The following is a 17,027-nucleotide window of genomic DNA, read 5'->3' as shown; positions in this document are numbered from 1 at the left end:
CCACCTAAATACTAGATTTAGGGGTGTTACAAGGGAGTGCAGGTAGTGGCCAATAAGCCCCCGACTGGGGTGATTAAACCCTCTATTATGTCTACCCCTGGGAGGAGGAAGACATAGCCCTAGCCCTGATTGGATAAGTCCCACCATCTTATGGTGGGAACTGAAAAGTATACTTCACCTCGCCTCCAGCACCTGAGGGTTGAAGTTGACGAGGGGGGGGGGGAACGGGGGGGGACCTCACCACCTACTCTTGATGAGTTTTCCAGTCTGTTCTACTGCCAAAAGGGGGTGAGGATAGGAAAGGGGGCTTGATCTTTCTAAAAAGAGATGCTAGGGCTGTGTTAGAAAGGCAATAGGGTATTTAAAGCTCCCTGCCACAGATGGCTCTTCTTGACCAGGGGGCGGTATGAACACCTCCACCTAGGAATGTCTTTCTTCTCGACCTCTGAGCACGCAGGCACTCACCCCATGAGATCACAATACAGTCTGGTGGTAGCAAGCTGGATAAGGCCAGTCGGTGACCACACTAAGGGTTTCAGGAGACTCCTCTAAGTGGCCTTCTGTGTGCAATTTCTTTATAAATCTGAAACTGGAATCAGTGCAGGTTCATTGGGCTGAGAAGTTTGATATCAAACATCCCATACTACAGTGAAGCCATCATGAAGCTGGGAAACTCGTAATGACGATTGTCCAGCCCATGTACTCACTATGGCTTCCCTGGTCACTTACAATACCCAGGAATCCACATGGATATTTCGGTGGAATATCTGCGCATGCAAATATGCTCTCACTGGAGCTATAGTGCACCTTGCCTTAGGGCTAAGGTCTGCTAGATAGGTATCTTTCCCACACCCAATGCAGTGTCTGTGAGCATGGAATACAGGGATGTGTGCCATGTTGACTCTTCAGTTTTGTCTGCACCAAGGCAAGCAGTCTGCAATGGCAGAGTGCAGGGCCTTGGTGAGGGGACCCCAGGGTGGCACAATTTGTTGGCACTTGGGGTCCCTCGTCTGTGCCAATGCCCTAGGTACCAGGGACACCATTTACTAGGGACTTACAAGTGGTACCGAGTGGTGCCAATTGGAAGACAAAGAGTATATTGGCATGGACCCTGTGCACTGCCAATGATGTTCCCAGGGCCTGTGTTATTTTCCAAAACTGTACTTTTGTACTCACAATTGGCACATCCCTGGTGTTCAGGTAAGCCCCTTGTCAAAGGTACCATGGGTGCCAGGGGCACTATGATCAGGGAAGACCTCTAAGGGCTTCAGCACCTATTATGCCACCCTAAGATGACCTGTACCTTAACACCCACACACTGCCACTGCAGGCATCAAATTTTGGTGCAGAGAAAAGTAAAGAGTCGATATGGCACACATCCCTGTGTGCCCTGCCTACATCCCACTACCTGGGGTCTAGGTAAGTCACTCCTCTAGCAGGGTCCACCAGCCCCCAGGTGAGGGCACTGTGGCATGAGCCCTCTGCCTAGTGTCTAAGTCCATTCTTAGACACTGTAAGTGTAGTAAAGCCATTAAGAGTATATGGAGTGGGAGTTGGTCATTACGAATTCCACAGCTCCATAATGCCTTTACTAAAAACTGGGAAATTTGGCAGCAAACTTCTCAGCACATTAAACCCACACTGATGCCAGTGGGGGATTTAATGTAAAAGGCACACAGAGGGCATGTCAGAGATGCCCACCGTAAAAACGACCAGCCCAGGTGAGGTTCCTGAATGGCGCCCGCCATTTGCTACCACCAGACAGGTTACCGGATCACTGGGTAGAGAGCCTCTGCTCTATGGGTCCAGAAACATAGCCAATCCTGAGCAGAGGTGCCATACCTCCTCGCCCATGATGGGCTGGGTCCACGAAGGGGAAGCTTTAAAGGCCTGCCGCCTTTTGGAAGCTGTCCCTTTCTTTTGCTGCCCCTCAGCAACTGGCTACCACCGGTTCTGGACCCCAATTTGGGCAGGAGAATCAGCGGGGAAACCAAGATTGAAAGAGAGGTGTGCTCACCTTTGCCAACCACACCCCTTAGGTGCGGGAGGCGAGATGTAGCACCAATCTCAGGCCCCTCCATCTTGAAGATAGGGGGACTCAGCCAATTACAGAGAGGCTCATGTCCCCTCCCACTGGAGGGTGGCATAATACAGGGTGTACCCACAACAAGGAAGGGACCCATTGGTCCCAACCTGCACACCCCTTTCACACCCCTAAATTGAGTATTTAAAAGCAACCCTTAACCTTGCCTCCTCAGATTCGAGGAAGAAAGAAGAAGGACCGAAGAGCCGTGCTGACCTAGGGAGAAGGAAACACCTGCTTTGGCCCCAACCCTACCAGTCTGTGCAGACTCCGACCTGCCTACAGCCTAGAAACTGGTGTGTCCAACAGCCCCCCAGATCCCAGAGGACCTACCCTGAACTCCTTACAAACTCTCCCGTGAGCACTGGATTTGGTGAGCCAAGTCTCGATGACCAGAATTCGGATTCAAGCGACACTGCGATTCTGCACCACTCTGCACCCTTAGGCCTGGGCCCGAGTTTGTGTGGCCCAACACCACGAGGAGGTCTCCCCAACAATCCTGACCTGGGATCTGGTGAACCCCGGCCTCCCTCAAGCTTCAAGACGACAACTGCAACCTCAACCTGAAGGGTCCCCCCTGACTGCAACCGGAGGTGGTAAGAAAACCCAACGTCAGAAGACACCCCTGCACACGATGCCCAAGGCCTTGGTCTGCCCAAGCAACGGTGTCCAGGCATCCCCCAAGATTCCAAGATACCCCTCCAGCCGGTGGTCACCTTCAGGAGGCACAGGGTCAGACTGATTTGCATATGGCCATGTCTGAACTGGGGTGGCAGAGTGGGCTAAAGAACGGTGATGGATTAAACCCAGATCAGTTGACTGGGGGTGAGTGCTTGCAATGTTCAACACTCCGTCCATCATTTCCTTTGGTTTCTGCTTTGTTCGCCATAAGTTGGCAGGGTATGCTCAGACGTGAGTCCCTTGCTCACTTTGCCACTGGATTCAAGCAAGCCTGGCTGAAGACGGCTGAAATGCCAGAAACCGGTCCTAGGAAGCTTGTTTCCGGTCCAGGGAAGACATGGCTTGGCAGTTCGGGCTGGACTGTTCCCATGAGGCACAGGGTCAGACTGATTTGCATATGGCCATGTCTGAACTGGGGTGGCAGAGTGGGCTAAAGAACGGTGATGGATTAAACCCAGATCAGTTGACTGGGGGTGAGTGCTTGCAATGTTCAACACTCCGTCCATCATTTCCTTTGGTTTTTGCCACCTTCAGGAAGCCTCCATGTCCGAGCCTGCAGCAACTTCACCAAATCGAATGTGTCCATTGAAAAGCACAGGGTACCTGATGTCTTTTTGGCACCCTGAACACAGCCACCCCAGTGCCGTTGGTGGTGCAGCTCCTGTGCTGATTGTTGGCCCCTGCCGTGCTGACCTTAAAGCCAGGAGGTTTACTACCACTCCCAAATTGGCCTGCTCAGCAGCAGTCACTAACCTTAGGCCCCTTTAGCCCCTAATGGCTAGCACTGAGCCCCTGCACTCGGCCGCCCCAGTGCCGCTGGTGGTGCAAATCGAGTGCCCATCTAGACATTGGGGTATTTTGGTCCTAACCCCCAAAACTCCCACTCGTAAGTCGTGTACTGACCTGAGAAACACCTAACACTTTTTCTTCCATAGGAACCCATGTTATGAGATTTTGGGTCTAAAAGGTTCAATGTGTTGAACTGATGTTTGTATGGAGGAAAGCGAACTAAAATGCAAAGTATAAAAAGTCTTCCTTACTGTGTATTGAAGAACCTTAGGTGTGGTATCTAGGCATATCACCCCCTAGGCATACCACACCCTTAAAGTAATACAATGGCAGCTAAAAATCACCCTGAAAGTAATTACTGTGTAATTTCAACTGTTTTTTAAAGTGATACAAACCTGTAATAACTGCAAATCCATCCTCAATTGCATTTCCATGTAAAGGTTTACAATTGAAAGTATATTTTACCTACCTGTACCAAGTCCTGCTTTGGTTCAAGAAATAGAATACAAGTATACCTTATACATACCCAATTGGTCTGGATTCAGTCTCGGAGTGTGTGCATCAGTCTAAATTGAGTGAAAACAATAAATGCTTAACACACCCTCTGGATAAGCCTAACTGCTCGCCCACAGTACCACAAGGAGAACTGTTAGTACTTACCTAATTTAGCCTCTGCTAGACCTCTGGAAACTCCCTGGACTCTGTGCACACTATACGTTACTTTGGTATAGTATATACAGGGCCAGAATCCTACACACTGACTGCCCAAAATGAAAATCAGGAGCTGGCGGTACTGCAAAGAACCGCTCTGCCATGCCTGGATTAAATTACCCAGCAGACCTACAGGAGGGAGCTGTGTTGGGTGTGGCCGGGGTAAAAAGGAAGACTTAGCCTACTGAACGGCACTAACTATTCCAGAGCAATGTGACGCTCAGAAGCAGTTCAGACTTTAAGTTCCTGGAAGTATCGAAGCAGATTGCCTTTTTCAGGTTTCAGGGTAGAAGCGGCCCTTCTGTGTATGTTCACTGTTTATGCCAATAGCCGGTTTCACTGATTGTGCGGACATTTTTTTTTAAAGCATTTAGTCCTTTGCTTTGCTTCTGCGGTCATTTCGGGAACCAAATACTGTACTTTTACTGTAAAGCCCTTTGTCTTTGTTGCTACCTGGTATAAGTAAACTGATGCATGAAACATGCCTGGAGCACTTGGAGACGTTGGCTACAGACCATGCAAGCTCCATGTGGAGGATGGGTTGACCACTGGGCATGGCCATAGGCTTGACCCTTCGACCAACTTTCGCTGCCCAAGGCTGAAGGCCTTGCACAGTGGGGGTTGACAGTAAATATAAAGTTAAGTGTAAGGAACAATTGCAGAGGGTATGTAAAAAGATGTTGAAATTCACTGAAAACGCAAGGTAAAGTTAGAGTTAGCTTTGCTATCTTTAACATATGTTTAAAAAAATCAATACAGTGAGGGAAAGTACAGCTATAGTTACAAAACAAAATGCAAATATCACTGAAATTCAGCGGTTATTAGTAGGGAAAATAACAGTTATGGTTGGGTAACCTAAATGTAACTGATGTCCACATCATGCACTGCTTATGACCTTACATACGAAATCACTCATGATGCGCTAAATGACATCGATGAAATCTCAAATGGCATCATGAATGACATCATAGTATATTATACTTGTTATAAATGACATATTAGGAAATCAAAGTGATCTGTTTAGAAATATCCAATTATTCTCATTACTAATCAAGTACCTAACCATTTCACAAATGGACAAGCACTCTGTAGGGAGAAAGTATGACTTACTCTCGACTTAGTTACACTGTAAAAGAGTCCTTGAAAACATTCTAATTGCACACTCCAGTTATTACAACATTTTTCTGACATCAGGTGTATATCATATCTTATTGAGCATTTAGGAAAATCATTCTTCAGTCAGGAATTACTAAAGACTCCTTTTGGCATGAGTCAGATGTTGATCCATGGCTCCTAATGAACTGTCATTTTTGCACTTTCTAGAGTATAACACTTATTTTGATTCATGATTCTCTCTGTCAAGTACATCATTTTTCATTAAATAATAGTTTAATGATTTAGCTTATCTTTGAGAAGTTGCCAAGTGCTCCTCTGTATTCATTGTCATACCCCAATATATTTTGAGGTGGACTTTAATAAGGGGCAGAGGTTGAGGGGAAGCATTCAAATTTAGATATTTCTAAACATTCCTATTACTCATGAATTTCCAGGAGTCAGTTGCATATTTTCATGAAAGAAATCTTTGCGAGTCAGGCTATTGTTAATAAAACACAGAATACAAAGAAAAATACCATACCTGTCTGACAATCTGATTAGGACACTTGATTAATATCTGCATCGGCCACCACTCATCATCAGACATACGATCCAAAAACCACTGCAAATACAAAATGGTACTATTAAGCTTTTCCACGTTTACAAATACCCATTATCTTTTAATACATTTACATTTTTTTTTAATTCTTTAATAAATAATCATTTGAAAAAAGTGGTCGGCACAACAAAAATGTGTTACTCTCCCGTGAGCTGTTTTACAAAATTAGGCGTTGAACTTTTTTTTTTTTCTTCCAATTTAAAAATTCCCCTATTGACAGTCTGAGAATTCACATGGGCACAGCACTGTGCGTTCAAAGGCCAACTGACCAAGTCATGTGGTAAAACATAATATATTAATGCTAGAAAACCACAACTAGAGGTAACACATTTTATTTCAACTGTAGATATAGTCATATATTCACAATTCACATTTGCCTATTGAAGAAGATGCCACGCTTGCATAATCAGGCTGGGCTCTTTCTTAGAAGCTATTAGGGGACGTGGGGTTGGTACATGCCTAGGGCCTAATCCTGACTGAGGAGGTTAGAAGTCCATTCAAAAAATGTTTTTTTAGATCCAAGCTTCCAGGGGCAACTGAATATTTTCTGATACCATCTTGCCCCCCTCATCCTGGGTGGTGACAATGGTTTGCACCCACCTGTCTGGTTCTCGGTTTGACTTGTAGAGGGAAAGGACAAAAAAGACTGCAGGGCCACTCTAGGTGCAAGCCTCGTTGGCCCTGAAGTACCTCGAAGTGCAGGTCGGTTTTGGCCGCGGAGTTGTCCAGCTTTGGTTGCTGCAAGTGGTCAGGTACCCAGGGTATTAGTGCTGGGGGCCCTTGGAGGGTCTAGTGAATTGAAACTCGGTGGAGAGAAAGGTCTGACCTTCTAGGACCACAAACACCTCTTCCTGATGAGATGCTCACTCGGTGGGCCCGATGGCCAGCAAAACATTGTACAGGACAATTGTGGTGGGTGTCTGCAGATGCAGGGGGGGTGGCTCCTCCACCTTAAGGGAGATGCTAGGTGGTTGGCACAGTGCTGGGCAGTCCTCCAAGCGTTGGGGAGGATGCACAGGTTTTGGACATGCTGGGTTTTTACAATCATCGAGATACCAGCAGACAGTCAGAGTTTAGCGCCAACTTCAGTAAAGGTCCTCAGTTCACGCAGTGACGGCTGTTCTTTGTCCTTCTGTTCTCAGGTAGACAAATCTATTGCTTTGGTGTTGGGGAGACCCTAAATGAATGAGTTACTTACCTTCGGTAACGATTTATCTGGTAGAGACTTAGTCTAGCCGCAGATTCCTCAATTTAGAACATCCCCAAGCGTCAGACTGGATCCGGAAAATTTTCCGCAGCAGCACCTCTGCACGCCGGGGGTGGCGCAGCACGGCTCCGCCCTGACGTCGTCCACGGACATGATGTCAGCGGAGCCATATATGCCGCTCCCGGTGCGCTGACGTCAGTTTTCGTCGGAGAAACTTTTCCGCGCCAGAACACGGCGCCAACACCAAAAAACTGTGAGAATATGTGAACAGTGTGCAAAAATTATGAAAAAATAGAAGAAATTGACGGGTGAGACAGAGCAGTGCTCTGAAGAGCCACACCACAAAAGCGAAGGCTCAATCAACGTTAAAGGGAGACAAGGATGTGGAAAAACAGCCAGGCAGAGATTAGAAAGTCCACATCCTGAAAGTAAAACCGTGAAGAAGTACGAGTTACTTACCTTCGGTAACGATGTACCTGGTCGAGACGATTCTAGCTGCAGATTCCTGAACGTAGAATTATCCCCAGGCGTGAGACTGGACCCGGAAACTTTCTTGCCCAGCATCCCTGAGCGCCAGGCGGCTGTACCACGCGACTCCGATCCGACATCCTCCGCGGGTGTGATGTCAGCGTCATTACATAAGCCCCACCCCGGCGCACTGACGTTAGTTTGCTTCGGGGAACTTTTCCGTGCCACAACGTGGAGCCATCACAACAAAACTGAGGGGAGCACAGGAACAGTGTGCGAAAAAACCAGAGAAACAAAATAGAGAAAAACAAAAGGTGAGAAACAGCACCAGGTGGCATCAAGCCACCAGAAGGCGACAACAGTAGGCCAGAGCAGGAGAAGAGCAGAGCACCACTCTGAGGAACAACCGTGCAAGCCAAGGCAAAAGTACCAGGCGGCAGTAAAGCACCAGAAGGCCAGAGCAGCGAAGCCATAGCAAGAAAGCGCAAGCACCACTCCGTGGAACCACCTCGCAAGCCAAGGCGAGAGCCACTCTGGAGGCAATCGCATGTGAAAGCGCAGTGACAGAAAAATAGAAGGTCTGCAACCACAACCACGAGGGGAAGGGCCAGAAGCCCGGAACAAAGGAGCAACAGCAAAATCTACCCCCAACTACACTGCCAATGATGGCCATACCTCCTGAAAGGAGCAGGAGGCCAGAGGATAGGTCAACCACACCCTGAACAGTGCCAAGGAGGGCCACAACCCCTGAAACGAGCAGGAGGTCAAGGGACAGGTAAGACATCCGCAGACTACACTGTCAAGGAGGGCCATAACCCCTGAAAGGAGAGGAGGACAAAGGACAGGTAACAGAACCCCCAACGAAGAAGAACGGGGGGGGGGGGGGGTCAGAAACTCCAACAACAGAGGGAAAGAGCAAAAGTAGGCCCTCATGCTAGAGAAAACCAGCTGGAGGGACGACTGACCGAAAGAAAACAAAGAGGATATCCACAGAAGACAAGCCACCCAGAGGGAGGAGACTGCAGAAACCCAAGCAGAGGGTCCTCGCAGTACGGGGAGGAAGGGCGGGTAGTGAAGGAATCTGCGGTTAGAGACTACTAGCCGAAGATTTCTTAACGTAGAACAGATACCCTAGCCATACCCAGAAGGGAGGAGTGGCTGCAAGAGAGCTTCCCCACCAAGAGAGACGCAGGGCTCCAGCAGGGGACATGGCACAGGGACAAGAAGGAAAGGGCCAGGATATCCGAAGCCCAACCACAGGAGAACAGCCCAACACCCCACATTGGCAGACAGCGCCTGAAAAGCCCCAAGAGACACAAGGACCAAACCCTAGGGAGAAGAGGTAGAACCGGAGGCAGAGGCCCCCATAAGAAACACACACAGCGTGGCAGAAAATAGCTGAACACACCGCAGCCGCAAGCAGCGCACAAGGCAGGGAAGGCTCCACCGCCAAAAGCGCAGACGGAAGAAGAAAAGCACAGTGGTGTATGAAAACAAACAGGCCTGCACAGGATGCACAGCCCGCAGCAGACAACACCACGGAACGGTGAACCCAGGACAAGCTAGATGCCAGCTGAAGGCAGAGGCCAGGAAGGGCCAGGACACGTTCCAAGGGAGGGCCGGCACACACTGACCCACGAACGAAGTCGAACCAGCAGAAGTCAGACAGAAGCGCAAAACCGCTACAACGGAGCGCAGCAGGCCAGACTAGGCCAGCGACAGCAGCCCAGGAGAAGGCCAGCAAAAAGAGCGCACCTGCGACAGACCGTGGCGCCACGGAGAGCAGAAGCCCGAAGGACGACCACTCCTCCACAGCACATAATAAGGCTATATAATAGCTACCAGTACCCCAGAGAGTGCATGTGACGTCCCATAACATGGGAACCCTCTTAGGAAAAAATTACGCAGCAGAGGACAAACAGAAAGACCTGCGGAGAAAACCGCAGACAACAGCCAATAAGGAATACACAGAAGGCCTAATCTCAGGGCCTACACGGCTTACCAACAGCCAAAACCACAAGTCAAAACAGGGCCGGACCAGCAGCCAACAGCACCATGATCCTAACAAAAGGACCCGAAGGCACATGTGCCACACAGAACAAACAACCGGGGCTACAAAGCCCCAGGAAAACCACGGAAGAACACCTCCCAAAACACAGACCGACTCACAGGTCACTGAGAAGGAGGAGGAGGAAGAGGAAGAAGCCCAGCAAGAAACCTCTGAATGGCAGAATCCGCAGGGGCGTGGAACAAAAGAGTGGCATCAAAAGGAAGGTCCACCAACCGTTCCATCACGTTCTCCGGGAACACACTATCCCCTAGCCAGGCATGCCGACGAAGGGCCACCGCAGAAGCCATGATACGACCAAGCACGTCCGAAACATCCAGAGCCGAGCGAAGAATAAAGGCCGCCAGTTCCCGGCCATCCAACACATGGTGCCTGAGATCAACACAGGCACCCTCCTGAGAAGCGGCCAACATAAGGGACTCCGCCGAGTCCCACAAGCAAGAAGTGGCCCTTGCTAATACACAAAGAGCAATAAGGGCCCGCAAAGACAACACCGATGGCAGGGAGGGAAAGGCAGTCTGTAAAAGAGGGCAGCTGGTAGAGGGGTGGAGGGAAAGACAGACCGGGTCATGCGACGCGGGACTGTGGCGGTGCAGAAGTGGCTGGGGCACCGGTTCGCCCGTGGCGGGCCGTTCCCAAAAGAGACGTGTGGAGCGAAGCCTCAAAGGGAAAAAGCAGCTCCTGACGCCCATAACCCTGATGGAGGACCTCCAGAAGATGATCCATGGGGAAATGGGCAGCTGGATCACCCATCCGCAAGATTCCCGCTGCCGTGAAAACAGCCCGAGCGAAGGCAGCACCCACCTCCGTAGGGCCCCGTGGCGGGAAAAGCAGTTCCTCGATGGGCAACGGCTGCAAGCTAAGGCGACCATCCCCCAGGACAACTGGAAGAAGGAAAGGCCAAGTCCGGAAAGGAGGAAGGGGGAACGAGGAATGGGGAACCTGAGGTCCTTCCGGCGAAGACTACGGGTGCTTAGACTGTGATGAGCCGTCCTTGTAAGACGCCAAGGAAAACTCCACGACGAGGTGGCCCGTCTCCGGAGAAGATGAAACCAACAACCGCCGAACCTCTGGAGAAGAGGGGGCGTCCGATGATGACTCAATGACCCGACGCATGCCCGGAGCCGTACAGTAACCCTGGGCGTCGTGCTCCGCTTCGCCCACGGAGTGCACGTAGCGCTGCCTGCTTCACCGTTTACGAAGTAGGCGTAGCAGGCAGCACTACGCACACGCCGCAGTGAAGCAGAGCTGCCCGCCACCCGCCTCCCGCTTGCCCTCATTTTTAAATAATTTAAAGAAGGTTAAAGGTAAATAAACCACCTTACCTTCAGTGCGGCGTCCCGGGGCTCCCTCTTCTTGCTAGATGGTAACTTCTTCACGCAAATTTCTCGCGAGGTGATGGCTACCAGGAAAGCAGTCTTAAGCGTCAAGAGACGAAGGGGACAATTATGAAGGGGCTCAAAGGGAGCGCACATCAGATAGGTCAATACAAGATTCAAATCCCACTGAGGCATTGCGAAAGGGACAGGAGGAAACATGTGAGTAATGCCCTTAAAGAAGCAAGAAACAACAGGTGATGAGAAAAGAGAAGGCTGATCAGGGAGCCGTAGGAAAGCAGAGATAGCAGAAAGATAACCTTTAAGAGTGCCCAGAGCAGAGCCCTGCTGGGCCATGGAAAGAAGGAAGAGGAGAACCTCAGAGAGAGGGGGGGAAAGGGGATCCACAGCCTTTGCTGTGCCCCATGCCACAAATTTGTTCCACCTGCAGGCGTATACCGATTTTGTGGAGGGACGCCTGGCTGCCAGAATCACATCACAGACTTCAGGAGGCAAGTCAAATGGCAAGTCAAATGGCATCAACTGTCGCTGCTCAATCTCCACGCATGGAGGTGGAGACTGGACAGGTTCGGGTGGAGGACCGTCCCCTGCTGCTGCAACAGAAGGTCCTCCTGAAGAGGCAGTCGTATCGGGGGATCGATTGACAGACTGAGTAGCTCGGGATACCAGTACCTTCGTGCCCAAGATGACTTGCCCAAGATGACTTGGGCCCGGTCGCGCCTGATCTTCTTCAGCACTCTGGGCAGAAGTGGTATAGGCGGAAAGGCGTACAACAGACCACAACTCCACTCGTGAAGAAAGGTGTCCCCGAGCGAGTGCCGCCTTGGAAACTCCAACGCGCTGAACTGCGGACATTGCGGTGGCGAATAGATCTAACCAAGGTTCTCCCCACTGCCGAAAAGAGGCCTTGTGCCACATCCGAGTTTAGACGCCATTCGTGATCCATCATGCACCGGAGGCTGAGTTTGTCTGCTCTGGCGTTCAGAGAGCCCGCCAGATATTGAACCACCAGGGTGATGCCCTGGTGTTCCAGCCATGTCCAGAGGTGCAGAGCCTCCTGACACAGGTTCCACAACCCCACCCGCCCTGTTTGTTGCAATACCACATGGCGGTGGTGTTGTCTGTGAACACCTGCACCACACTTCCCCGGACAACGGGAAGGAATGCCTTCAGTGCAAATCGGATCGCTCTCAGCTCCAAAAGGTTGATATGGAGCTGAGTCTCCGCCGGAGACCAAAGTCCTCTGATCTCCGCCTCCCCCATGTGGCCCCCCCATCCCAGGAGGGACGCATCCATCACTACTACGTGCTCCGGTTGGGGTAGGGAGAGGGATCTGCCGCTGACCCAATCGCGGTTCGTGAGCCACCACTGCAACTGCTTCGCAGTGCCCTCCGAGATCAAAACATGGTCGGACAGATTGCCACGATGCTGGGCCCACTGAAACTTCAGGTCCCACTGCAGAGCCCGCATTCGCCACCTGGTGTAATGCACCAACAGGATGCAGGAGGCCATCAGCCCCAGAAGCCGCAGCACCAACCTGACCTTTTTAGACTTAAAGCGCACCAGCACACTATCCGCCTTGTCGCCAAAAAGGCGACTGCCATCGAAGGGCATGTCCATGAGGGTGCTCTGGACATCCCCTGAAAAGTTTGTGGACCGCAGCTGGGTGAGGGGCCTACCTAGCTTGGACACCACTGAAAGACTGACCTGCTGCACCTAAAAGACTTATTATTTCCATTGTTTTAAACTAAAAACAGCAAAGGAGGTTTTATGAATATGTCATGTACATATATTTATCCACTTTTATTCTTTTTTATATTTATATATATTGGTTATTTTTGTATTGGTTTTTATTAACCACACAAATGAAGAATGAATTCATTCATACTCCCCACCACAGCAAACTAAGCCCCCTCTTCCATAGCCACAGTAGAGGGAGAGAGTATGCCAGTATCTAGAGAGGCGTCCAGTCCGCTGGCGTCTGCCAGTCTCTCACACCAGTCCATGTTAGGGTCTAGGGGCTGGTATTCTTCAGGGTCTAGTGACACCTCCCAATCCTCCCTGAGCAGCAGCCCATTAAATAGGTCTTGCGCTTTGGCCTGGAAGGCATAGCTCCAGTCGGCGCCCGAGTCAGATGACGCCTCTAAAGTCCATTTCGGAGTAAAGGATAAGAATGGGGATGGTGGCGGCTGAAGTGTTAGTATCAGCACCTGTGCCGGTGGAGGTGGCATGTCAGGCGCTGGTCCAGATCCATCCATGGATTCAAGGGGCCTGACTTGAGCTGGGGATGGAACTGCCAGCAGAAATATCAGTGGGGGTCCCTCCCGAACCTGGGAGCCTGAAGGTACGACAGCGGGAATGGGCTACCCAAATATGAGATAGAACTCATGGACTTAGGCAGGGGGTGCTCACGCTCCCAGTAACGCAGGGAGGCACAGAGCTGGCTCAGGTGCAGATTCAACCGAGGAGCAAGGCTCGAATGAAAACAACCCTAGTCTCAGCAGATGACTTCAACGGTCGGGGCGAAGTTGAAGACCTCTTTGACTTCTTGCGCTTGTGGGACTTACCCAAAGAGGACTTCGACTGTGACAAGGATCTTCGGCTCCGCGACTGATGCCAGGATCTTCCTCTCAAATGAGATTGAGACCACTGTGCCATCACACGGAAAGGAGCACTCCCACAAGGCCTTGTTTGCATGGGGCAGCAGTCGATACAGGTTGTCGCGTCGTGGTGGAATTCGAGGCACAAGAGGCAAACAAGGTGCAGGTCGGTCACAGGCACCTGCAGGTGACAGGCGCCGCAAGATTCGAAGCTGGCCTTCCCAGTTGACATTTTACCACACCAAGAGAAATTTCTCAAAGCATTTCGACAAAGTCAAACAAGGTCAGTCAAAAATTGAGTGGAGTAGATCTTTCCAGATCTGCACTGACAGGCGCAGAAAAGAAAAGAACTAACAGGGTGGCACAAATATAGCAACTGAAACGGTCACTTCCGGAGCAGAGGATGTCCACAAAGCCAAAAGGATTCGAAGTACGCCACTTACCAAGGGTACTGATCACTTAAAATTTCTAGATTCAGTCTGAAGCGTGGGGATAATTCTAAGGTAAGAAATCTGCATTTAGAAGTCTCTAGCAGATGGGGTCGACATCACCATTGATGGAAAGTCAACCAGCGCAGGGAATGATGACAGGACTGCACTCGGAGCTGAACCAGATACAGATTCAAGGGGCACAGGTTAAGAATAAGCTAATGCTAAAGGTTTGAATTATTTTTCCGGGGGCCTCCTTTTACTCTGAAGCTTCGAGGCATACCACAGGCAATTAAATCAAGGGTATCTCAGCTGCTACATCCTGGCAATCAAAAGCTATTTTCAGATAAAAGCTGAACATTACCCAGCCAAAGTGATGCATTAACCACAGGTTAATATTGGTCAAAGGACAATAAATACGCTCGGGTGTTTCAGAGGCTTAGGATCTTCTGACTCTCAATCTATAGAACAAGTTACTTACCTTCTGTAACAATATATCTATAAGAGACATAGCTTAGTTATAGATTCCTTAACTTGGAATTACCCCCAGGTGTCAGACTGGATACGGAGAATTTTTCGTAAGCAGTACCCCTGCGCGTCAAAAGGTGATGTCAGTCGGATCCGCGTTCGTCGTTGGCGTCGTTGTCCCCGGCGTGACGTCGCGGTAGCTACTTAGACACCATGGCTACGCAGCCAACAAAGAGCTGGTCATCCACCAGGAATTGCTTGGTGCGATCCAAATAAAAGGAAAGAGCACATTTTGGATCTAGACGGTGGAAAGCCTCTTCTTCCTTAGAAGGAGGCGGAGGCGGAAAGAAGGTGGGCAAAGTGATGGTTTGACCAATGTGGAAAAAAGTAACCACCTTGGGAAGAAAGGAAGGTCTGGTCGTGAGGACGACCTAGTACGGATGAACAGCCAGAAAAGGAGGCTTTGAAGAAAGAGCTTGTAGCTCACTTACCCTGCGAGCAGAGGTGATGGCAACCAGAAAAGCAGTCTTAAGAGGGAGAGGTCTGGGAGAACAGGTATGAAGCGGCTCAAAGGGAGCGCACATAATGTAAGTAAGAACCAAATTCAAGTCCCACTGAGGCATTACGAAGGGAACAGGAGGAAAAAGATCAGTAATGCCCTTAAGGAAGCGATTTACAACCGGGGACTTGAAAAGAGAAGGCTGATCAGGAAGCCTAATAAAGGTTGAAATGGCTGAGAGATAGCCCTTTTAAGAGTGCCCAGAGCACAGTCCTGCTGGGCAAAAGAAAGGAGGAACAAGTGAACCTCAGAAAGAGGGGCAAAAAGGGGATCGACAGCCTTTGCTGTGCACCATGTCATAAATTTGTTCCATCTGCAGGCATATAACGTCTTAGTGGAGGTACGCCTGACTGGCAAGGTAACATCACAAGACTTCGGGAGCAAGGGCAAAGGCTGTCAACTGTCGCCGCTCAACCTCCATGCAAGGAGGTGGAGGCTGGAAAAGTTTGGGTGGTGGACCGTCCCCTGTTGCTGCGACAGAAGATCCTCCTGAAGAGGCAGTCGGATCGGAGGATCGATGGCCATGTGTAACAGCTCGGGATACCAGACTCTTCGTGCTCAATCCGGAGCCACAAGGATGACTTGGGCCTGGTCGCGCTTGATCTTCAGCACTCTGGGCTGAAGTGGTATAGGCAGAAAGGCGTATAGAAGACAGCAACTCCACTCATGACGAAAAGAGTCACCTAGAATTGCGGACATTGCACATTCTCTTCGGTGGCGAATAGATCTAACCAAGGCTCTCCCCACTGCTGAAAGAGCCCTTGCGCCACCTCAGAGTGAAGACGCCATTTGTGATCCATAATACACATGCGGCTGAGTTTGTCCGCCCTGGCGTTCAGTGAACCTGCCAGGTGTTGAACCACCATGGATATGCCCTTATGTTCCAGCCATGTCCAGAGGCGGAGGGCCTCTTGACATATGGTCCACGACCCCACCTCGCCCTGTTTGTTGCAGTGCCACATGGCGGTATTGTGGTCCGTGAACACCTGCACTACTCTTCCCCGGAAGAGGGAAGGAATGCTTTCAGCGCAACACGGATTGCCCGGAGCTCCAGAAGGTTGATGTGGAGCCCAGACTCCGCCAGAGGCCTCTGATCTCCACCTCTCCCATATGGCCGCCCCACCCTAGAAGTGATGCATCCATCACCACAGTGTACTCTGGCTGAGGAAGGGAGAGGGATCTGCAGTTGATCCAATCCTGGTTCGTTAGCCACCACTCAAATTGAGGTGCAGTTCCCTCCGAGATCTGAACGCAATCGGACAGATTCCCCTGATGCTGTGCCCTCTGAAACTTCAGGTCCCACTGCAGAGCCCGCATAACCCAGGATAAAGGCTGAAAGATCGGAATCATAGGCTGAATATCCCAGACTCGCTGCGCGCGAGGATAAATCCGAAACTACGTTGTGTCCAAAACCGCGCCAATGAAAAGGAGCTTCTGAGAGGGAGTCAGGTGTGACTTCGGCACGTTCAAAGTGACCCCCAGCGAGTGTAGGAGGTCTGCCATAGCCTGGTGCTGGGAGATGACAGCCTGAGGCGAGCCCGCCTTTCACAGCCAGTCGTTGAAATACTGTAACCCCTGATCTACGCAGATAAGCTGCGACCACCGCCATCACTTTCGTGAACACCAGAGGGGCGCTGGTAAGGCCAAAGGAGAGTACGGTGAACTGAAAATGCTAGTGGCCTACTATGAACTGTAGGTAACGCAGGTGGGCTGGAAGGACAGGAATGTGACAGTGAGCATCCTGCAAGTCCAACGCTACCATCCAGTCTCCAGGGTCGAGGGCAGACAGGACCTGAGCGAGCGTCAACATTTTGAACTTCCCCTTCCGGAGGAAGCGGTTGACGATGCTGAGATCCAAGATAGGACGCAGGCCTATGTCCTTCTTGGGCGCCAGAAAGTAGATGGGAATAGCAA

The 17,027-nt window shown here is 50.5% G+C and overlaps 1 protein-coding gene across 1 annotated transcript in view; it reads right to left on the bottom strand.

Moving 5' to 3' along the window:
* Positions 1-17,027, bottom strand: part of USP34 (ubiquitin specific peptidase 34) — a 2,509,780-nt gene that overhangs the window by 851,448 nt on the left and 1,641,305 nt on the right. Inside the window, exon 57 of the mRNA XM_085612349.1 lies at positions 5,901-5,981. Coding sequence (XP_085468475.1) covers positions 5,901-5,981 — 81 coding nt within the window. The remainder of the gene's footprint in view (positions 1-5,900; positions 5,982-17,027) is intronic.

The sequence above is a fragment of the Triturus cristatus genome, chromosome 6 (assembly GCF_964204655.1).
Source record: "Triturus cristatus chromosome 6, aTriCri1.1, whole genome shotgun sequence".
Classification (NCBI taxonomy): Eukaryota; Metazoa; Chordata; class Amphibia; order Caudata; family Salamandridae; genus Triturus; species Triturus cristatus.
Note: the sequence above shows the minus strand (reverse complement) of the source record. Positions and strands in the feature narration are given on the sequence as shown.